The following is a 23,544-nucleotide window of genomic DNA, read 5'->3' as shown; positions in this document are numbered from 1 at the left end:
GACAAAGTCTGACGGTAGCCACCCCACGCAGGGTTTGAACCCAGGTCCAACAGGATGTAAGCAGGAGCGCTGCCCGCCGGGACAAAGAGCGAGCACTCTCAGTCCCTTTTAGAGGTGTGTGTGGAGTGGCAACACATTGATGATTGACATTAACAGTTGATTTGGCATTTGGTGTAGACCTTAGTACAAATTATATTCTTAGTACAAATTATATTATATAACTAGACTTAAAAATATACAGATATATATATATATATGAAATGTCATGTTTTTAACATTGTAACACATGTTTTTAGCATTGCAAGATGTAATCCTGTAATGGTAAATAAGGTAATAAAGTAAATAAAGTAACGCTAAGGCAACACCAAGGTCATGTGGTACACTTCTAGTGACCAAACATCATAATGAACGCACAAAACGTAAATCTATTGCATATCTGGTTGGGCCCCAACACTAGCCAGGTGCATGGTGCTGGAATTTCACACATTACGTGGGTGTATTTAAACCTCTTCAAACTGAGTTTCTTCAATGGACAATTATGACAGAATTTGCTCAAGCAGGCATTTAACCGTCTCATTGAGAAGCAGTGAGCAACACAGCCTCCTCTTCGTGACCCGGAGGGAGACGCTGTGATGAACACCAATGATTTCATCATCTGTTTCACTATTCAGATGTGTCTCACACACAGAGATGCATCATCTCTGTTACCTCTAATACATAAACATTCACAGGGCATATATGTGCAGATTGAGTCTGGTGTGCTGTCTTTCTACATAACACCAGTCACCAGTTACATACATGTGTACATGTGTACACTGAGGAGACCATGTGATTTCAGTTTGTCAGAATAGGCTACTTACTTGTCAGAATATATACTTGGAATATGGTGTGGTGTGCGCAGCAAGGAAAATTGACACTGTTTTTGTTGAATGTCTTATATTTGCTGAGTGTGGTATATTGTGGCCTTTTTGTGATATTATATTACAGTTCCAAAACTCACATCTGTATATTTGTTGCCACACAAGCATTTCTGGTATAGACTCATAATAATCCAGAGTTGTGATGACGTTGCGTCCCAACTTGCCTGCATTCGTTTTCTAAAAACTCTTTAGAATTCAGTACTCACTGCTGGTCTCGAGAGGGCCCAAAGTTCAAATGTCTGCACTCACCAATATCCCCCACCCATCCTCTCCTCTGTTGATTCTGCGAACCTGCTCCATGCTGGCTAGGATGGCTGTAGCTGTTGTTCCCCTGACACTGTCCTGGTAAATATGGCTGTGGCGCAGAGCTCTGCTTGGGAGGTTGTAGTTGAGAGAGCACAGAGCCGTGAGTCATGTCCAGGGCTTGGCCAGGAGGCCCCAGTGACTCACAGACGCTGCGGCCCCGTCAGTGTGAGCACTGGTCTGGGATCAGCTGTTCCTGCGTGATCATTAGTGGAGAAGCGGGACCACACTCACAGCCGTATAGTCCTGAAGCACCAACACCTTCACCTGTTATAGCTTGAAATGTTCAGTTTGATAATGTAAAATGGATCATTAGGGTTTCACAGTATCACTGTGTTAAGTGACAGTTTGTTCTGAAACAACATTGGCCATACCTGCACATTGTACAAAGATTAAAAGTCGATAACAATCCATTTTGGCAAAGTATATAAGGTTTCATGAAGGCTGCAAGACTGCCATTTTTTCTATACAAATGTTATCACATCAAGGCCATGCAGATAGAAAAAACTGGGTTGCCCTGTGGGTAATGCTTAAGCCTGTGACAGACAGCTCCCTTTAATAATTTAATGACATTCATATCATGCTTGCTTATCAATTAAAGCCAAACTGCTATTGAATGGCAAAAAAGTCTGTCCTTGTTAAAATTATGCAAAGTTATGAAATGAATTGTTATACCTTTCGTAATACAGCTGTTATTTGTCTTGGGAAATCATTTATATTTCCCAAGTCAAGTCAAGAAATATTTCGTTTACAAGGACTTAAAAGAACACAGACAGTATTGGTCTTATGAGAAAGTTCCCAGCTTTTAAATACATATGCTTTTCTGAGATATTCTTGTATAGCTTTATTTAAGTGAGTGGTTTTCAAAGTGGGTTGGGGGGGGGGGGGGGGATCTTGTAGCTTACATGGTAAGGCAGGCAGTGCAAGATGCTCATAATATGAAGGTCATGAGCTTGATTCCTAGGGAGCAGACATCCTGCCTACCCATGCAGGACGCCCTGCATTAAAGTGTCCCAAATGTTGTGCCTTTCATAGCAGAAGGGTCGATGCATGGAAAAAATCGCTGTAGTACGATTTATGGCAACCCAGGGAGAGGGTCAGGAACTGCAGCCTACATTTTGTGGGAACCTGCCGGGCACAGAAGAGGTGAGAAGAACACAGATAAACGAGCAGTTGTCGACAGAAATGTGTTTTTAAAAAGGCATTTTGAAAAAGCTGACGGTGAGATAACAGTCCGATCATAGGCCTCGGCACCGTGACAAGGTTTCACCGCACAGGCAGGGTTTGCTTAGGGTGTGGAGTAAACTCACCAACAGAAAACGCTGTGCCGGAGAGGAAACAAGCCGGGGAGAAAAGGAACCCACTGTTTCTGTATTTATATACGAGAACGGCTAACAAGACCCTGGCTGTTCGGTGTACAGATCAGTGTTGTGGTTGTTCGAATGTCACTGCTTATGAGTTTATGCTTAAGTCATTCACATAGGAAGATCTGACCCAGTTGCACAGCTGTGCCACATTTAATTGGGCCTACTCCAGCTCGTGTGACAGCACCCAAAACAGACCTGCAACGCGTCAACGGCAAGCGCTATGAAACTACAAATGTAATCTGCTCCACCTTGAGTTTCCATAAAGCGCCTATAAGCAGCTATGTCAACACAGTGCAGCTGCTGGCTGTGTGACTGCATTTCATTCCCTGTTTTGCTGTTAACATGTTGCTTATGCAAGCAGATGATTGAGATCTCCACCCAAACTTCTACTCAGCACAGACTTCTGTTTGTCTGTTTGCCCGTTAGCACAACGTGTTTTGATGAACAGGCCAACACCGCTGCACTCTGTTTCTTCCCCGTTTCTTATTTTACTCTTTGGTTTCAGTACTTGCTTCTATTTCACATTGCTTTACATAGAAATATGGTAATACCAGCATTTGACATATTGCTTATAATAATTTTAGAATCACTCCAATAGTTCTAATAATCAGTATTTGTATCTATAAAAACCATTAGTCATTTGGTGTTGTGAAGTAAATCATTATTGTGAAGTGCCATGGTTGTTCAGGGGTGTTAGAGCATTATTTTTGCTGAGTTGGGCTCCATGCTGACACGGTCCTTGTGACGTCCCACTTATCTTCCGGAACATTCTAGCTACCAGGTCCTTCAACACTCCTCCCACTGCCGCTCCCGCTGGTGTTTGGTCAGAGCTTTGTGTCGGTTATTTTTAGCATCGTTTGCATGGTGCTTTGCTTTCAAAAGAAACAAGGCGTACCTGCCGGCTGTGACGGACATGGGGATTGAATTACGGAACGGCAGACGTAAAAAGCGATGTCACTCACCCTACCTGAGCCCGTAATTACATCAGTCTCATTCACCGTGGGGGGCGTTAGAGGGTAGCAGGGCGCCTGTGTGAGGGTGCTTGTGGAGAGGTGACCTCCGGTGCCACCTCTTCAGATACAGCTTCCCCCACACCCCTGAATCTGTATTTTACATTAATAGGATGTTCACAGCCGCGACGCTTCCGTTTGTCTTAATTGCATGAAAATGTAGTGTCTTTGTTCCACCGGGCGCTTGGTTTTGATGAATGTGAATAAGATTGAAAACGTGGCAGGCTGGTTTTCTTCAGGGCTGTGATTGAGATTCAGTGAATAACATGAGGTCACAGTGTCCAGACAGCATTGTTTTGTAAGCGTTTCAATTTTAGAATCCTAATGTAGACATAAATTTCTGTTTCTGAAAAACTTTTTTTTTTGCCTTCATGATGTTTTCATAGAAATATGGTTTGGCTGGCTGTGTGTGCCCAGGGGAAGAACAGAGACAGCGCTCTGTTGTCATTTCTGTGTGTAATAGATCTGGTGAGTCATATTTGCCCTGAGTTTTTAAAATCTGTCATTCTCATTAGCTGTTAGAAAAATCAAACTATTTCAGGCATTACACTTAATCCCTGGGGTGGTTTAATAATTTTGCCACATTCCAACTAAGAGCGGCAGTTGCTCTGAATAAGAGGCCCGTTAACATGCCTATCAGCTGACATCCTCATGTTTATTAGTGGTGATCTTTCTCCCACCACACTTCAAATTCAGCTCAGTGCTGTACATATGCCGGAGCTCACTGCCTTCACACAACCGCCCAAAACATGACTCTGCGCCGATTTCATTTTTACACATCAAACAAATGTCCTGCCAGTGTTACATGTGCGTGGTGTGTGGAGTGTGCGTCACACTGCGCCTGTGTGTGTGTGTGTGTGTGTGTGTGTGTGTTTGTGTGTTGCACGGTGTGATCAGTGGAAAGTGAATGAATAAATGATTGGCCAGGCACAAAGGGGCAGCTGCTCTCTGCAGACTTCTGAAGAGGCTCTTGGTGAGGAGGGGAGTCTAGGATTGGTAAGTGTCGTTTATCCACAACCAGGAGTGTAGCGGAAAAGCCCAGTCAACACTGCTGCTGACTGAGGCCTCCTGCTGTGGCTGTAATTAGCCAGGTCCCTGGTTGCTCAATGTGTGCTTTAGGAAGCCAAGGGCCTGCTGTTGCTGGGAGATGAAATAAAACAATCACCCCTGTGCTCGGCTGGCTCGGCTTGCCCCCGAAAGCAGACTGCCGACACACGGCAAAGAGAAACGGAACCTTGCTAGAGATTGTTCACCTGGCTGAGTGTATGACTAAGCACTCAATGCTATACTAGGAACTCCTCAGCTCTTATTGTGTTAGTCAACCCGCATATGAATTCTTTGAAACGTAAGCCCTATTTAGGCTGACTCAGTGGTTTTTGTATCATAATTGTGATCTAATTCTGTTCCACACACTCTCTGGTAATGCGTGAGGAATCAGGGCGTCGGAAGGGTCCCACCCATGTCCTGTGCATGCCTTAGTGTGTTTATTGTAGGCTACTGGGGAGAATGCATTCCTGAATTTGGAGATTGCTGGTTCTGTTTGACCAGATCTCCAGTTTACGTAATGAACAGTGAAATTCCAAACGCTAGGAAGAATTGTTTGACTTTGAGTGAATGGTTGCATATGATGGATCAGACGCTGCCGGGCCATTGAGCATGAGAGGGCTTCATAAACGTCAAATTCAGTGGTCTGGCAAAATGTTATGAGTTTAGGGCAGACTGCTGGGCTTTGCTTTCTAACATTAACAGTTTGACTTAGCCAGCTGTGTTTATTTAAGGTTACTGTATACATTTCTTTACATAAAAAGTGTTTACAAAGGTCAAATCTGACCAATGATCACTCCAGCAGTGACTCAAACAGGCATCTTTGGAGGACTCAATTTCCCACAAAACTCTGGGCCACAAAACGTTTAATCCCAGTTTTCTTTCACATATGCTGCTTCTGAGGGTTACAGCATGCATAACACGTTTCCATAATTGCTCTTATGTGGATGTCCCAGTAAAACTGTGTACAGCTTACGGAACGTTTAAGCCCCTGGGCAAATTTCATATTTGTAGCTGTATGGTGATGCTGACAGGATGTGCTGTGATAATGACTTCTGGGGTTTGATCCACACTCCTTTTGTTCAGACCGTGGATCATCCATACAACTGAACAAACAGAGTGATCAAGTTCCCAAAAAGGCAACAGGGGTGTGATGAGCAGATTCAGTTGTAATCCGACTAGCACTGTTGCATATTATGTTAAGATTGTAAACTTGATATTTTAGTATGAGGTATGACTTTGGTACATGGTATTTAATTGCTTTCCAGTGTCTTTGTAGACACTGTTGGCTAAATCAAGTGTTATTTGACTCTTCACAACATATTTGAAAGGCTTTTTGGGTTTTGAATTGGCCAAATCATTGCAGTTCTATTGATATTCTATTGAATATGAACTATGTAAATATATCTTCAGGGTAAACCTTAGTGAATAAATCAAACATCTTTATTATGCAGCATTTGCTAGCAAGGGTACAAAGTGCTTCCCAATAAAATAATTAAGAATAAATTAAAACGGAACATTAATGCACATGCATTAATGCAGTTTATATCTAGCAATGACCAGGAGCTTATGGTTAGAGGATCTGAGTGACCTGACCTTTGTGTAACAGATCTAACAGTAACAAATGGATTCAGGAGCTTTGTATTAAATAGCCTTATAAATATCTGCCAGTACTTTAAAATCAATCCTAAATCTCACATTGACAGATGTCGTCCTTACATCTGGTGTTTGGCAGCAGATGAGCAGCAGCTGCGATTGATTAAAGCAAGTGTATAAGACACTGCAATAGTCTAAATAAGATTAGACAAGTGCGTGAAGAATCCTCCAGTCCTTAATAGCTACAGTGCACTCAGATTCAGTGGCTACTCTACTGAGATCATTCCACTTAACAGAAAGCTACAGCTGCATATCATTTGCATAAAAAGGGAAGAAAATATGAAAAAAGCAGAAGGAAGAATTTAACGTGAAATTTAAATAGGACTAAGAATGGAACCCTGAGGTACCACCCACAGATAAAATCTGCCAAAACTGCATCTTGAATCCCATTACACACAGAAAAATTAATGTTGGATAGATTACATAAAAAATAAATTAGATCAGTCTCAAAATACACTCTAAAATACATTGCCATTTAACCAAGGATGAGAATTCTTATTATTAAATATTTTTAGCTTTATTATTATTTTTTTATTTCTTCTTAGATCGTCAAAGCAGCTGCATTTTCGGTGTTCACAGTGTGTCAATGTAGGAGATGATGGCAGAAATTAGATCACCTTTTTAGCGAGGCAATTAGAGCATTTTTTCCCCCACATTCCATTGCGTTCATGCCAGAGGACATGAGTGCTCATGTCTCAACTACACCGGCCTGGTTGAGCAGAGCAGGTGGGACTGGGAAGACGAGGGCGGAGGGAGCAGGTGGGCTGTCTCATCCTCTGACCCAACCCCAGCACGGAGGCAACAGCGTGCTGGTGCCCTGTGAGCCGCTGCTCTCTTAATCGAATTAGCGCTAACAGTAGAGGCAGGCAGAGGGCAGGCTAGAGAATGCAAAAGAGGGTGTGTGAGTGTCAGTAGCTGTGTTGCTGTAAACGGGTGGGTGCGACTGTTGGAAGGACAGCCATAACTGAGACAAACACCATGGTAAGCAGAGAGCATTCTTGCTACTCCGTGTTAAATAACTGTTGGAAAGAGGGAGTGAGAAATAGAGTGTGTGAGTGAGCATAAATATGTCTTAAAGTATGAGAGCCCATGAACCAACCGTGATTGCTCCTTGCTGACTGTAAAACACACTCCAGACTTGCTATGATTTCGTGATTTTGACAGTACTAATTCTGAACACCAGTGAGGTGGGCAGCTAACATCGTTGCACACGGTGATTCATTCCTTACTGAGTAAATCCTTTATCTCTCTCTTTTTTTTCTCTCACTCTTTCCACTCATCTTTCTCCCTCCTACTCCTGTCTCTCTTTCCCTTCATAGTGTTGCACTTGTGTCAAAATGCCCAGGTGAGAGGAGATCTACGCCTTAGTCTCCCGACACGCTCTCTCCCTTGCTCTCTCTCTTTCTCTCTTCCTCCCCCCATTCCATCTTTCTCCCCACTCTCACCCCAACATCATCCTGTCTGTGTGGACGTGTGGGACGAGCTCCGAGGAGAAGAGCTCCAGCATGTCCCAGAAGATCTCCTCACCTTCCCGCAGCAACAGCAGCTCCTCCTCCAAACATGACAGCCGTCAGGTAAGCGTGTGTGTGTGTGTCTGTGTGGAGAGGGGTGGGGTGTGTGTGTGTGTGTGTATGTGTGTGTGTGTGTGTGTGTGTGTGTGTGTGTGTGTGTGTGTGTGTGTGTGTGGAGAGGGGTGGGGTGTGTGTGTGTATGTGTGCGTGTGTGTGTATGTGTGTGTGTGTGTGTATGTGTGTGTGTCTCACAGTTTTTCAGTGTACTGATGTTGATTCTGTTTGCCTGTAGCTCAAAACTAGTGTGTAGACACTTTTTGCTTTTGTACAGCCACTTCCCAAGTTTTACAATATGAGGATTGGGAGCATTTCACTCTGATGTCAGCCCTGATTCCCCAGCTGTGCTGCTGAGGCAGAGTTATGTTGAGATCTAAAGCCCTTTAGATATTCATCCAGGCATTCTGGACAAGAGAGAGCTTTTCTTTTGAAGAAAACAAGACTAGATCGCTAAAATCTCAATTCATTTTCTTTTCCAAAACTCCCCAGATTTTTTTTCTGTCCAGTACATTACAGATAATGAGCATTCTATATACAGTATGTGTTTCCTGACTTTGAGACACCTATGTTTAGCCCCAAGTTTCTATTCAGCTTGTTTATAAAGGAAAAGTCTCATCAATGCTGATGAGATAATCAGTGTTCAGTCTAAACAATGAGAGGTTAAACTACCCAGTGGACTTCAACAAATGAAATCCTCTATTAGCCATATTTGATTTGATGATTTTCCACAAATAAGTGTAAGAGAGAAAGAGAGATGTGTATGTGCCTATGCATATTTCTGTAAGGTGTGTGTGTGTGTGTGTGTGTGTGTGTGTGTGTGTGTGTATGTGTGTCTCAGCTCTTGGTCTGACTTCTAAAGCTCATGAGCCATATGCACAGACATGTTTTGCCGCTTTGCCAGTTGATAGTGGTGTCAGCACCAGTGCAGTGAATTATGAAGGCCATTATTATGTAGAATTTACCAATCTCATGTGGCGAGCTACTACTTGTGACTGCTTAATGAGTGAGTGAGTTTAGTTTACATCAAAACCGATCTCCTACAGGCAGTTGTGGTGCTTTTTGCCATGAACATGTCCTAAACGTTTTTTTTTTTCCCTCACAGAGCCTAGTAGCAAGTTTAAAAATGAATGTCATCTGAAATTTGGCATTAATAATCTAGTCTTGCCATTAATAGTTTACTCTTTTCAAAAAACCCACTCGTGATCCTGATGAAATTACAGGCCAATCCCTTCCCTTTCTTCCCAAAGTACTGGAAAAGGTAGCTCCACCCACACTCAGGACCACCATTAATACTATAACCTTTTGAATCAGGCTGGATTCCACTCTGCCCAACAGCTTCAGACTCACAGATGACCTACTGATGGCTGCAGACACCGGCTCACCTTCTCTCCTCATCCTCCTTCATATGTCTGCTGCACTTAACATCGTTGACCATGACATACTCCTCAATATCACACCGTTGGATTCATGGACAGGGCTCTTACCTGGATTCAGTCTTATCTCACTGACAGAAGAGGGTATACTTCCTTTAGGAATACAAGGTTTCAGACACACACTGACCTGCGGAGTGCCCTAGGGGTCAGTCCTCGGCCCCATCCTTTTTCCTTTCTACACAGTCCCCTTTGGCCTTGTCATTAGTTGCGATGGAATTTAATTTAATTGCTAGACAAATGACAACTATTCATGTAAATTGACACATAATCCTCTGCAGCTTTGCCTTCATTATCATCATCATTGACCTCATCATCATCAAATTTATCAATACTCACCGCCTGCCTGTCTTGAGAAGATAAAGGTGTGGATGAAGCTTTCTTTGGAACAGTGCCACAAATGAAGTTGTCTGTGTTGGCACTCCCCGTTATCCTCCATAACCACCAGTACACTCTCTGGTCATTAAAGTCCCTTCACATCATCCAATCTTGGTTTAAGACATGACCCTCAACTCACCTTTGAAGCCCATGTCAAAGGAAAGATCACCATGTCAGAAAATATTGCCAAATTCATCCCACTTTTACTGTAATAGATAAGGAAAAGCTGGATCAACCTTTTGTCTCCTACGGACTGGATTATTGCAGTGTACTTCACATTGGGATTCCTAGCAAGAGTCTTCAGATGTTACAGTATCTTCAGAACAGTGTTGCTAGGATCCAGAGAAAGAGAAAACATGAACACAATATACCCATTCTGTACTGTCTTCACTGACATCCCGTCTGTGCTAGGACTGAATACAAGGTGTCCCTCCTTACTCACAAGTTTATCTGGTGTACCCCCACCCCACCCCCATGAACTAAGATTGCCATCATGGCGTTCTTTTCTGTTGCCTCTGATCTATTGAATGTCATCCCTTACCATCTGAATGCACCAGAGACAATTGAGAGTTTTTAAAAAGAGCTTAAAACATTTTTACTTTATTTTTACTTTTGACTCTGAATGTACTTGTCAATTACTGCTATTTTAGATGGCTTGTATATTTTGCTTGTTATAGCAATGTTGTTACCTTGTAGCCCATGTTTGGTATTATTAGTAATAGTACAGACTGACACATAAAATAATGTTTCAGAGCTACATGATGCAGACCGGTAGACTTTTTTCCACTCTTCATCTGCTACCTTAATCTTGTAGCTCCAGACCAAATAAAATTGAATGCCATTTGATATTTCATATTCCATTTGAGGTAACTGCATTATTTAAATATATACAGATCGTTTATGTGCACTTATCTATGTTGTACCTGTAACGGTGCAGCACACACCCCATGTGTAGGCTCAGTTGATGCGGTCTGCTGTGTGCGTGTCTACTGTTGTGTTGCCACACCCCCTTGTTAGCCTGTTTCTCCTGTCTCTTGTTTCCCGCCTCGTTATCGTGTTTGTATTTAAACCTTCGTGTTTTGCCCTCCGTTGTCCGTATTTGCCTTTGTCGTTGTATTTGTATCACGCTCTATGTCTGTTCTTCCGTGTTGAAATAAAAGTTATTTGTGTGCACCACACGCTCTCTGAACTTCCCTCCCTCGCACACACGACATGCACGGCGTGTTACAGCACCATTCCTATTGGAGCTGCCCCCCTTATTCACAGGTGTGTGAGTGTATCTTAGCGCCTCTGCACTTTGTATCATTTGCTTCATTGTGGTCTTTATGCCAAACATTGGCCTTTTCTCAAATCACAGCACTGGACTGGTGTTTCTATATGTAATGTGTGTGTGTGTGTGTGTGTGTGTGCAGGACAGCTGGGAGATCGTGGAAGGACTACGTGGATGTGGGGGGGACATTCAGCAACCTGAGAAGCAGGAAGGCTACATGTTGAAGAAGAGGAAATGGCCCATGAAGGGATGGCACAAGGTGGCTGTGTACCAGATGCGCCCTGAAACCATGAAACACACCACTGGCCCAGTGCAGATATAATAGAACTAACCCTAACCCTAGAACTAGTAAGACTAGAATGACTAGTCATACTAGAAGTTCTACTACTAGGAGTACTAGAAGTACTTACCAGTACTAGGACTAGAAGTTTCCCTGCTGTCGCATGTCTGCTAGCCATGCTGCAACAGCACGATTGGGTTGGAAGAGCAGCATTTACAACAGGCAGCTGTAACCAACAGCTTGTTGACTGATGGACCCTTGCACCACCTGCTCAGTTTACACTTGTGCAGACATGTACGCATGCACACACGGCGCTGCTGCCGTCTCTGTCTGCGCGTGCGTGTGCGTGGAGAACTCATCAGAGTGTCTGTGAAAGGCTGATGTATTAGCTGATGACAAATGAACTCAAAACATGAAAACTAACCTGCCCAGTGCGTTCTGTCATGGACCACGCTTAGAATTCAGGCTGTAAAATTCTTGCCTGATTATATTTGTCTGGCTGCTAGATACCCTGCCATATGAATGTGGTTGAGATCCGGATTAAAAATATCAAAATGGATCGAGCAAGTTTTGGTGGAACTGCTGTATTCGAATGAGTAATTGGAATTAGTGGAAGCTGGTCTCCCTTGTCAAGGTTGAATGTCGAGAATCTGGTACACTTTTGCTAGGAAATTTTTCAACACATTTATTTCCACTTTCTAACATCGTAAACAGAGAGATAAAGAGAAAATGAAAAGTTAGTTTTGGACTGTCATCCAAATAAGGGGAAGAGGGAGAGGAGTGGGAGAGAAAGAGAGTGAAAGTGAGATGGAAAGAACGGAGAATAATTTAGTTTATTCAGAAACATTATTCACAGACTGGCAACAGATATTCCTCAGAGGTAGAACTCCACAGAAGTAGACGTTCGAAACAAACACAAACATGCTTCTCATGTGTCTGCTTTACATTACAAACTGAAGAGAAAGCGTCACTGAAGCTCGGAAATTGACCCGACCTTTGTTTCTCTCCCTCTCTCGTTCTCTTGCTCTTTCTCTTTCTCCCTCTCTCGTTCTCTTGCTCTTTCTCTTGCGTCTGGGCTACAGAGATACTTCATCCTGGATAAGGGCATTCTGAAGTATGCCAAGAGCTCAACTGACGTGAGTATAAAGGACACTTGTCCCTCATGAGTCACCCAGCAGCCTCCGCTTTGCTTCTCACACACACACACACACACACACACACACACACACACACACACACACACACTGCTTCACTCCTTCATCACTCCTGTGCTCTTCTTCCTCTTTTTTCTCCATATTTTCATCTGGCGTAAGGATTTTATGCACTTTTTGCTAAGACTGACAGGCCATTTTTCCATTAATCATCATGCCCGCTGAAGAAACAACCGCAGTGTGGTGTACAGATGTGTTGAATTAATCTCACTGCACAACGCCAACCACAGTCCAAGCTTCCCAAGGACCATTAACACTTGTGGGTGAAACTGGCACCTTTACATTTGCCAAGGAAGTCAAAAATCCACACAAAAAGCTTTTATGCTCCAACTCCTTGTGGTGTCCATTACACTGGAGTGGCTTTGCCTCTAGCTGTTTTCCTCTGAGAGTAGGGCTAGGATATTGCATCGTTCTCAGGGGGCTTTTGGTGCTATTATGCTCAGGTGTGGCTCAATTGGACTGCTGTGTTTAACAGATCGAGAAGGGCAAACTACATGGCTGCATTGATGTGGGCCTGTCTGTCATGGCCATTAAGAACAAGACCAAGTGCATTGATCTGGATGCAGAGGAAAACATCTATCACCTGAAGGTAAATACCAATTAGATCTTGGGAAAACTGATCTCAGTACAGAGAAAATAAACCTGAAACTTTAAGTCTACAGCTAAAGTATCTGATATAAAGGTCCCTGATAACATGCAGAAGTGAGTTATAAGTAATGATCATCACGTAATCAATAGTTATCTAAGTTATCTAAGGTGTTTTCTATTCAGCTGTTTAACATATTTACATTATATTATACTATATTATATCGCCATTACATTGTGTGCTTTTTATAAAACATAGCATCCTCATGTACATAGGCCCATTAAGTAATCTATCTATCTATCTATCTATCTATCTATCTATCTATCTATCTATCTATCTATCTATCTATCTATCCATCCATCCATCCATCCATTCATCCATCCATCCATCCATGTGAGAGTTCTTTTAAAAGACAGCAAAGGATGATTTAACACATTGCAAATGTCATTGTAAAGTTATGTTTGTCTAAAAGCAATGGTAGGTAGACAGCAGGATAGATTTGGTCGCCTACTACATGGAATCTCCATGGAAGAGTACGTGTGTTCTTCATACACGACTGGCTTCATTTGAAACACCTTGTCCGGCCAATCCGTCACCATGCTAGCTCGTTTCCCATGGTTCCATCAGGGGTCATATTTTGGGTGGCAGAGCAGTCTCAATCAAGCAGAGAAATTGGCAGAGAAAAATGTATGAGGACTCCGGCTGTTCTACAGTGCATGATAGTCCCATTATCTGCATTCCCACAGCCATATCAGCCCTGTTTTGCTGCTGTGCTGAGAATGGCCCACTACATAAATATCATCCGGTCAGCAGTGGTCCTGTGGTCTCAAACTGGCTAGTAGTCAAGGTGGAATTGGGGATAACAAACTGTGCATGGTAACGAATGGGTTAGATTCTGTAATTGTACTCTTATAAAATGCATATTACATATGCTGTAAGATTAACCAACTGGCTGGTGAGTGATGGTTCGTCATTAGCATTCAGATATGTTCTACAGCCAAATGTAGTAATCTAGAAGCTGTCAAGTGCATCAGTAAGACACAGGTCCTCTCGTCCATATTAAATACACCTTGACCATGGGCAGTGAGTGGTCTTCCTGTACTGCTAGATTAAGTCTCAGGAGCTGTTTGACGATTGGGTCTCCAAGCTGCGTCACCACCGGCTGTACCGGCAGAACGAGATTTCCATGTTTCCCCAGGAAAAAGTTCTCAACTCCTACTGCTCAACATCCTCTCCAGTCAGCTTCCCTGAAAGCCAGACGTCCAGAAAGGTAACGCAGGTCTGCTCTCGTACACGGCTGGAGGAGGAGCCAGTTCGTGACCCACACGCTCATCAGGTTAACATGTTGAAGACAACAGAAACACTTTGTTTGGAGAAAAACATGTTTGTTAGTAGTAGTAGTGTGTGTGTGTGTGTGTGTGTGTGTGTGTGTGTTTGTGTGTTTTGGGATTTGTAAATGCATGTTTGTGTTTTCACCTCTTCAGCATGCGTCGTTGGTGAAGCAGTCTTCCTTACACACACCCAACTCCTTCCCCATCGCCAAGGTGGCCGCCTGGCTGCAGTCTTCTGATGACTTGGACAGATGTTTCAAAGGTGTGTATTTATAAATGTATGTATACACACACACACACACACACACACAGACACCTTAACGTGGCTGTGTCAAGAAATGTTAAATATGCATCTGAAGGTCGCTTGATCTAATTCTAATCCTTTGTTTCACTTTTCTTCTGCTCTCCCTCTCTACTTCCTCTCTCCCCCTCTCTCTCTCTCCTCTCTCTCTCTCATTCTCTCTCTCCCTCCCTCTCTCTGCAGAGCTGTCTGAGTGTGAGACTCAGTTGCTGGAGTTGAATCATCTGCTGAGGAGTATGGAGGTCCTGCATCGCACCTGCTCCGCCCCCGCCATCAACGCGCTACAGGTGACTCCGCCCTCCCCCCTGCTGCACCACACGGACGGGGTTTCACCTTAGCGGAGCTTCTGTTTAACAGGACCCGCAGGCCTAACTCTCCACTTGGTACAGGAGAATTTCATATCTTGAGCAAGCACTTCTCTGCTGATGAACCTGAGATGTGCAGTTCGTTGAGCCCCTGGCGCTCCAATATCGGTGTGGCCTTCAGTGTTTCGTGGCTGGTAATGAGAGTCAGGCTGAGAAAGCTCAGGGCAGCACCCAAGGAAACTCCCCTCGTTAGGAATGGAGGCAAAGTGGGTTTGGCTTGAGAAAATCCATTTATTTTCACATAATTGCCACTAAGCGCATCCACACCAACTGTGAATGCTTGGCGTGTAATCTCTCAGCTCAGTTGGCTAACTTTAGTAGAACAAATTCAGATTTTTTGAAACGGTGTTTTCAGAGAATTGCATCCCTGTTAGTAGCAGAATTCTGAGATTGCAATTTCTCTAGTGGAGGCTTCTCTCTTTGTTTGCAGGCATCAACATATGACAGCCCTAAAAAGGACAAAAGACAAATGAGGAAATGGCGTCCCAAAACCTATGGGAAAGATAGCAAAACAACCCTACAGGTATAAAGTTAATAATAGCTGAGACTATATAATGTAGATTGCTTTTATGGTGACAGAGAGGCCATATGTGTCAGCTGTAGTAATGAACTCTACCCAAAATCCAGCAGGGCAAAAGGAGAACATGGTGTAATAAATCCAGGACAATCCAAAACCAGAAAAGCCAGAACATGAGATTTTACACAAGTAAATTTTACACAAGGCAGAAGATAAATGTTTGATAACCGACTAGTTAAACAGTGGCAACACTTCACATAGACATAGTGAAACAGGGGGGAGTCCTTATAAGCTCAAAAGAGAACAGGTTCTTCATGTAGCAGAGGTCTCTGTGCAGTGGAGAAACTTTGTGTACTTCACTACAGTGTTTAATTTCTATCTGTCTATCTGTCTATCTGTCTATCTATCTATCTATCTATCTATCTATCTATCTATCTTTGGTTACCTTTATAGCTCAGCCCATAAGCATGAAGTTGAATTGGATGAACTGTGAGAACCAATTCTGTCTGTTTCTTGCCATCCTGAGGTGCTGTCCTTTCCCGCCTCTCCCTGTCTCAGGTTCCCAGCTGCATCTCGTCCGGATCCTTCCGCCTTCATGCCTCCAACCCCAACCTCTCCTCCCCGGATCTGGCCATTGAGAAGAGCTATCCGGAGGTCCTCCACGTTCCCCTAGACGTGTCCAAACTGCAGGAAGACTTCTGCCGCATTGCCAACACCCGTAAGTGCGGTGACAGCTGCCAGATATGCGTTTGCATCCTACCTGTCTGTGCCATTTCCCAGGTAACGCAGTGTCTATCCGGCTGTAGTTTTCATTCAGCTAACTGCACCCCATCTGCAGGGAATCTAGTGTAGCCAGAGGCCTAGGAAGAGTTTAACTGAGACGTCTGTGCCGAGCGCTGAGTGGCTAAAGCACCAGCTGTTTATTGTGCGTCTACCACATTACGAATGTAATTATTCTCAGCCGTTCGGAACCGAAGCGGGTCCGGTTGGCTCGCCCGCCGGCCCCTGTTCGCACGAGACCGCTCTGAGATGAGCAGCGTGGCACCAAACACCCTGTCGGGTCCTGCTGGAGGGCCCCGTCCCTGCCGCCCGGCTGCCAAGCTAGACGGTTGTCTGGCAGCCGCGGCTTTCCTGTCGTGCAGGAAAAGCAGAACGCACAGCAGAACCGTTTTAGAAATCCACTTCATGCCACTGTGATTAAAGCTGCACCGGGCAGGCAGGTCTTGTGTACTGATCCATTGAGAACCTGAGTGTGCACCTGCCACAAAAGCTTTTGCAGCCTTGGAGTGAGAAGACCGGCATTGCTTTACCCTGGTGCGCGTGCTGGCGAAGCTGAGCGGACTGGAGCCTGTTTGTGATTGCAGTGCATGGCAGCATGAAGAGTGCCCTGGGCTCCCTGACAGCAGAGCGGGACAGACTGAGACAGACACTGGAGCAGGAGACCTGTTCAACGTCCTCCACACAGATCATGGGCCTAAAGAGTGCCCTGGCCTCTGTAAGGCACACGCACAAACACACGCGCACACACACACACACTCACGCACACACGCATGCACACACATAGACACGTGCAACACACACACACACATGCAGCACACACATGCATGCACGCACACGCACATAAACACACACACATAAACACATTAACTCTTCTTGCATGCTTTTTCGCTGGTTTGCTTCATAACATTCTTAGCATTCTTAGACTCTTCTTGGCCTGTGCATTTCCTCCTAACCAATGACCTTAGTGACGTTTGCAGTCAAATTTAAATTTGTTTACTCTTTTTCTCAGTCACTTTGGTGTGCAGAATTGGATTTCTCTTGCATTTTTCTCAAATCTTTTGCATTTTTCTCAAAAATTTGTTACTTGTGCACATGATGAAAGCAATTTCTCATTCGTTTTTGAACCAATACTAAATGCTTGGCATAATCAAGCAAATGATTTTGTACAGCTGTCTGGTTTCCTAGTTGAGTAGTGCTCTGTTGAATAGTCCTGCCCGCTAAAATATCTTTATATTTTATATTTAGAAGTGCTCAACCAGTTGTCATAACTTGTAAGGCGTATTTCATACATTTCTGTTAGACATTTTTGGAATCATTACTTTCACTGATGATGGAGACTGTGTGAAGCTTTAGATCAATCAATGATTAACCAGTTCTCTAAAATAGCTCAGAGGTGCATCTGTTCCGCATTGCAAGAGAAGATATCTGTTGTGAACTTCAGAACATCAGGAGGTGTAGAAATACTGCACTGTAATTTTACATTCAGCATTACATGTACAGTTCTGCATGTTTCCTATGTTTACATTTCTAATTTTGCATTCTTTTCCGTTGTGCTATGTAGTGTCATGACAGTCTTGCATTTCTTTTCTGTATTGTAACGACATGGTCTGTCAATACAGTAAAGTTTACTGTACAAACAGTAAAAGCATGAATGTGAATTCAGTCCAGTCCCTTGCAATCAATCTCCCAGATACCGTAATGTGTAACTTTGTACTATTGAAACTGATAACGTGCAGCATTGTGAATTTTCAGTCACTTTCCTCAAAACCTGAGCTGTCAGGAAACCTTTAGGGGACTGACAAATGACACGGCGAAGCATTTTGACTGTCATGTTTGTAAGCAATGACACAAGGGCTTGTCATTCTGATGACACTGAGACATAAATACTGAAATGAAGGAGGGATTTTGAGCAAGCGATGGGCTGTTTTGCTGGCAATCCACATGGTTCTGTTGGTACAGACTGTATTCAGAAATGCACCAAAGCGACTGAGTAAAACTGTTATGAGGTGGTGTAATGAGTTTGTATTTCCTCCTTATATTACCTCTAAATGTTCTTTTTCAAGAAAAAATGTTCAGAAAGATCGAAGAGCAAGGTCAGAATGTCTGTGCTGTGTGTGTGTGTGTGTGTGTGTGTGTGTGTGTGTGTGTGTGTGTGTGCGTGCGCGCGTGGGTGCATGCGTTCCTGCGTGCGTGTGTGTGTGTGTATGTGTGTGTGTGTGTGTGTGTGTGTGTGTGTGTGTGTGTGTGTGTGTGTGTGTGTGTGTGTGTGTGTGTGTGCTGGTTGCCCTCTGCTTTCACAGGCTCTAGCACAGAACTCTGATTTGAGAGAGCGCCTGTGCAAGATACACATAGAGTCGCATATCTCAGAAGCCACTGTCCTTAACACCGTCAGCACGGGCCCACTACAGGTGGGTGTGGGGAGAACTTGCACCATCACAGCGCCCCACACTCAACGCTACTGTCACTCATAGTGGGGCCACAGAGAAGTCTTCAGCTGTTTCATCCATGAAGCACAAATAAGATTGAACGCCTCACTTATGCTGCTCCCAGCTAAACATCGAGCCCTGGAATTACTACTCCCTCCCTGGCCTGGCAGTGAACTAAATCTGATCGTAAAGAGCAATCATATTGATCTATTTCGGGGGGTGATTCAGAGAGAGATTGAATTATACATGTGAAGTTTGTAGTCATGAAGTTACATATTTTGAAGTAAGCAGTGTACAGTAGCTAGAAAAGCTACTCAGCTAAAATTTGAGAATAGAAAATGTATCGGTAATGTTTCCTGTGGGATTATACTGTCAACTGCTTTTTAAAATAGCTTGTGACTCAACACTTTCCTTTCCACTAACTAGCTTGGCTTGCACCACCATCCTCTGGCAGCGCCCTCTGTTTAAAATCATAAGCCATTATGTGAGTCAGCTCTTTGCTAATTGGGCTTGGCTCTTTCATCTATGAAGACGACACCCATCTTTTTTGTGAAGTCGCTTTAGATGGGTTTTAATACTAAACATTTGCTTAGATTGAAGCTACACCTTGTTCGGCATTCGATTCTGGGTGAAATGAATTCAGCAAATCAAATTGGGCTGCAGGTCAACAGCAGGTCTACCAGTCATGCACACTTTGAATGTCACATCTAAAGTTCCCCATAAACAGTGAGTTTCCCCCTCCAGATGCAGGATTCCGTGGACTGTGGCCGCTCCCTCGTCCATCAAATGTCCAATGACAGCCAGGTGTCCATCTCGGAGTCGATGTCAGAGTTCTTTGATGCTCAGGAAGTCTTGGTGTCAGCAAGTTCTTCTGAGAACGAGGTGAGGAAACCCTCGATCGCTCTTGTCACGCTCTCGGTCACGCTGTCACACCGTCTGCGTTTAATGTCCATCTCATTCTCGTTCCACAACGTGCACTGCTGGATCTTCTCACCTTCCACCTTGTCACACTCGCCTTACTGCTTGGGAGTCCATCAGCAGTTACTCCTCCAGGAGGTCCTGTGTCCGCTTTACCATCCCTGCTGTAGGTGTGACACTCTTACAATTAAAGGAGTAATTGCTGCAGTAGTGTGTGGGCTGGATCCTGCTGTGTTGCTCAGGTGTGTCTGGTGCACTGTATCGCTGTCCTACTAAAGAACTGAAACTGCTGCTGCTATAGACAACTGTGTGCCTGAAAATGGACTATAACCTGCCTTTGGGAATCTTTCTGTCAGAATAAAGAGCACTGCCTCTCTCTCTCTCTCTCTCTCTCTGTCCATTTCTGTCAGAGTTCTTTATATTTGATATATATTGTTTATTTATTGCTTGGGCGAGATCTGCCAAGCCAGCTCCAGAAGTGCAAGAAATGTGAAAATGGAACTAATTGCTTATATCTAAAAATACCCCTCCAAAGAACCAAGTGCAAATTTGTTAGCTACCATCTCTTGGGTTTCTCTCTCTCTCTCTCTCTCTCTCTCTCTCTCTCTCTCTCTCACTCCCTCTCATAATTTCATCTTGCTCTTATTCCAACACTCATTCAACCACACACACTTCCGCCAGTTCTCCCACGACCGTAATGGGTGTGAGGGCCACGGGGGCGAGGCAACATCACGGGGGCGAGGCAACATTCAACCGCAGGCGCACTGCTGACCCGTCAGGAGGGGTAGACGGACTCATCTTTATTTCAGGTAACAGCGAATGGAAGTGATGTAATAGGGATGTGTGCTCTCTCGTGCCAGCCTTCAGACGACGAGTCCTACATCAGCGACGTCAGCGACGATGCCTCCATGGACAACTTCAGCAGTGAGGTTCAGAGGGTCTGCTCAGGTGAGACCCAGAGCGTAGTTCTCTTGTGCCGCAACAACGGCTTTCCTGGACCCACGTAGCGCAGAATGGATCTAGCGGCACTGAAACAAGCGCTCCTCTGTTTTCAGGTCGCGTTGAGAATGGCGCCCCCCAGGGGCTTCGCCGCTCCACACTGCCCTCGCCCGGCCCCAGCACGAGCACCATCAGCCTGTGGAACATCTTGAAGAACAATATAGGCAAAGACCTGTCCAAGGTGGCCATGCCCGTGCAGCTCAACGAGCCCCTCAACACTTTGCAGAGGCTGTGTGAGGAACTGGAGTACAGCGAGCTACTGGATCGGGCTGCAGTCACACCGGACCCGTTTGAGCGCATGGTACCTGTCAAACACACACACACCAACATTGATATTTTAATGGGTGATCCAAGGGGGGGGGTTAAGGAAAAAAAACAGAAATGCAAGCTGTAAAAATATTCTATATAAATATAAAAAGTAGAGAAAAAAGACTTTAAAAACTAAAATATAACTTTAAAAACTAAAATATACATCTGAAGTTTATTTTAACAATGGTATCTGTTAGAGACTCTGTTCATTTTTGAGTCTCTAAAGCAGGGTGAGATGATAACAACACACCAAATGAAGGTTTAAGGTGTGTGCTGATGACGATAAGTGGTACCACAGGAACTGGGGCCCAGTGTCTTGTGAGCGGAGAGAAGCACACTGCAATGTCTGCGGCTGAAACACCAAACACCAAGTGCTACAGAAATGAAAGCAGTTTTAACCACAGCTTTGGGGGAGCTTGTTTAGATACTGTTTCCTTTAACTCAGCAGAGCAATGCCAACCCAATGCTATACTATGGGAGAGAGTGAGAGAGAGAGAGAGAGAGAGAGAGAGAGAGAGAGAACAGTACTACCTTGTAGGTTATTTTTGCTATTATTTTTAACTCTTATTTTGCTGAATCAGAACATTTTTAATTAAAATGTGTTTATTTCTTTTCTGCCAGTGGTTAAACATTATAATGTATGTAATTGAAGAAGGTTTAATAGAAAAATGTCTATAACTGGAAATACATTCCAAGAAGTAGTGAATCTGCAGGCAGCCTGTGGTGGGCTTTATTTCCTTGGCCAGCTTTCACATTGGTGTTTTTCTCTGCCTCTCACTTTCTCTCTCACATATGCACCACACTTTCACACATCTACAGTATATCCATAACTCCGATCATATCACATACAGTAGATATATGTGTGCCATGTTAGTAACATGAGTCGCATGTGCATGTGTTGCGTTCACTACCATTGTCGAAACAGACTTGCCACCACTGAGTCCAAGATTTACGTCATCGGTATTAACTGATCGGATTTCCCATTACTGGAGCCGTGCCTTTAAAAGTCTACCCAACACCAACCCAACACCAGCTCACCTGACAGCTTCTACCATCAGCCATGACTGTGACACTGTGAGAATGAAATGATCCGCTCTACACGGACATCAAGCCGCTCTACTCAAGCCGATCCGCTGACATCTCCGGAAGAGCAGGGAATTACCCGGCTCATTTAAAAGATGGTTCCAGGAATATTTACTGTAATAGCATACTTTCAGTGTCTCGCTTTCTTCCAGCAAACCCTCGAACGTTAATTATTGAAAAGTGTTCCATCTTATTTATTGTGGCGTTTAGCTTACTGAGATTAGCTGGGAGCGAATGCTCTAAACGAAACTGCGTCTTTGACGCCTGGTATTGAGGACAAGTTCAAACAGAGCTTCCTCCTCCAGACAGGATGTAGTTGTTAGCTCGGCCCAAGCTTGATGGGAAAACGCAGCTCTTACTTTAAAACCAGAGGTTAACCCCCATTGCTCAGATTATAAACGAGTCATCATAGCTTGAGTCATAGCTATGCAGCTTTCATACTGCTGTTTTGAACAAAGTGACGCAAAAGTGCAGCCATAGCTTTTATTGACTGTGTATTGGAGGCCTAAATCAAGTTAGTTGCCTACATGGAAGGGGGCTCTGAGCTTTCCATTTCCGACTCTGTGTTCTCTGAGTGGACACAAGTGATCTATTACTCTCCCCCCATACCAGTGCTGCATCAGAAGAGCTTTCAGACCCAGACAGACTCTCTCATTGATCTGCATTAGATCACTGCCAATAGTCATTAGAGTGGAGGGGTTGGAGTGGTGGAGCAGAGATCTGCAGTGGCTGTGGACGAGCAGATGGAGCTGCCCTCAGCTTTGATGACTTCTGATGTCTTTATAATGAATTTTATGATTAGGGTCATTTTTCTTCGCCTCCACATTTCGGGAAGTGCAGCCACCACACGCCGTTTCCTGTCTTCCTCACAATGAGCGGGTCTTTCGTCTGATCCCCTCCTTACTCTCCAATCTCTCCAGCCGCCCTCTGTGCCCCGGAGGCCCCTGGCTGGGATGTCTGGCGATGTCCTGTGTAATTTTGCCCATAACCTGCTGCTGTCTGTGCTGCGTAGGTGTACGTCGCAACGTTCGCTGTGTCGGGCTATGCTGCCAGCTATTACCGGGCAGGAGGGAAGCCTTTCAACCCACTGCTGGGGGAGACATATGAATGCGAACGTCCAGACAAAGGATTTCGCTTCATAGCAGAGCAGGTAAACAGGTCCTTTTTGGTAAACAGTTTTTTTTTTTTGTATGAACACCCGTGTGCTTGTTTTCTGCACTGATCAAATTGATTTTTTTCTCTCTCTCCATCTCCTGCTAGGTCAGCCATCACCCCCCAATCTCGGCATGCCATGCGGACTCTAAAAACTTTATCTTCTGGCAAGGTGAAACCCGCGGTTCTGGATGGACGTGATTAGACGTGGTGCGCGTGAGCGGTGGAGATGTGTGATCCTGTTTCAGTGTGACCCAGGTGTGTTTGTGTGGTGCCTGCAGATATGAGGTGGAAGAACAAGTTCTGGGGGAAGTCCATGGAGATCGTGCCTGTTGGTACC

The 23,544-nt window shown here is 44.3% G+C and overlaps 1 protein-coding gene across 6 annotated transcripts in view; it reads left to right on the top strand.

Annotated features, from left to right (window-relative positions):
• Positions 1–23,544, top strand: part of osbpl3b (oxysterol binding protein-like 3b) — a 41,008-nt gene that overhangs the window by 8,985 nt on the left and 8,479 nt on the right. For 2 of the 6 annotated variants that reach the window (XM_076970707.1, XM_076970705.1), the window contains exons 2-18: positions 7,620–7,874; positions 11,089–11,205; positions 12,309–12,362; positions 12,913–13,026; positions 14,132–14,293; positions 14,508–14,616; positions 14,839–14,942; positions 15,451–15,543; positions 16,096–16,255; positions 16,902–17,032; positions 18,618–18,725; positions 19,488–19,625; positions 20,522–20,609; positions 20,717–20,961; positions 23,065–23,202; positions 23,313–23,376; positions 23,486–23,544. The exon at positions 23,486–23,544 is cut by the window's right edge and continues 20 nt beyond it. In XM_076970707.1, coding sequence (XP_076826822.1) covers positions 7,806–7,874; positions 11,089–11,205; positions 12,309–12,362; positions 12,913–13,026; positions 14,132–14,293; positions 14,508–14,616; positions 14,839–14,942; positions 15,451–15,543; positions 16,096–16,255; positions 16,902–17,032; positions 18,618–18,725; positions 19,488–19,625; positions 20,522–20,609; positions 20,717–20,961; positions 23,065–23,202; positions 23,313–23,376; positions 23,486–23,544 — 1,953 coding nt within the window. In that variant the 5' untranslated portion in view covers positions 7,620–7,805. Of the gene's footprint in view, positions 1–7,130; positions 7,282–7,619; positions 7,875–11,088; positions 11,206–12,308; positions 12,363–12,912; positions 13,027–14,131; positions 14,294–14,507; positions 14,617–14,838; positions 14,943–15,450; positions 15,544–16,095; positions 16,256–16,901; positions 17,033–18,617; positions 18,726–19,487; positions 19,626–20,521; positions 20,610–20,716; positions 20,962–23,064; positions 23,203–23,312; positions 23,377–23,485 lie in introns of those variants that run through there. The other 4 variants (XM_076970706.1, XM_076970708.1, XM_076970709.1 and 1 more) reach the window with 4 other exon arrangements.

The sequence above is a fragment of the Brachyhypopomus gauderio genome, chromosome 13 (assembly GCF_052324685.1).
Source record: "Brachyhypopomus gauderio isolate BG-103 chromosome 13, BGAUD_0.2, whole genome shotgun sequence".
Lineage (NCBI taxonomy): Eukaryota > Metazoa > Chordata > Actinopteri > Gymnotiformes > Hypopomidae > Brachyhypopomus > Brachyhypopomus gauderio.
This window is presented reverse-complemented; position numbering and strand designations above follow the sequence as displayed.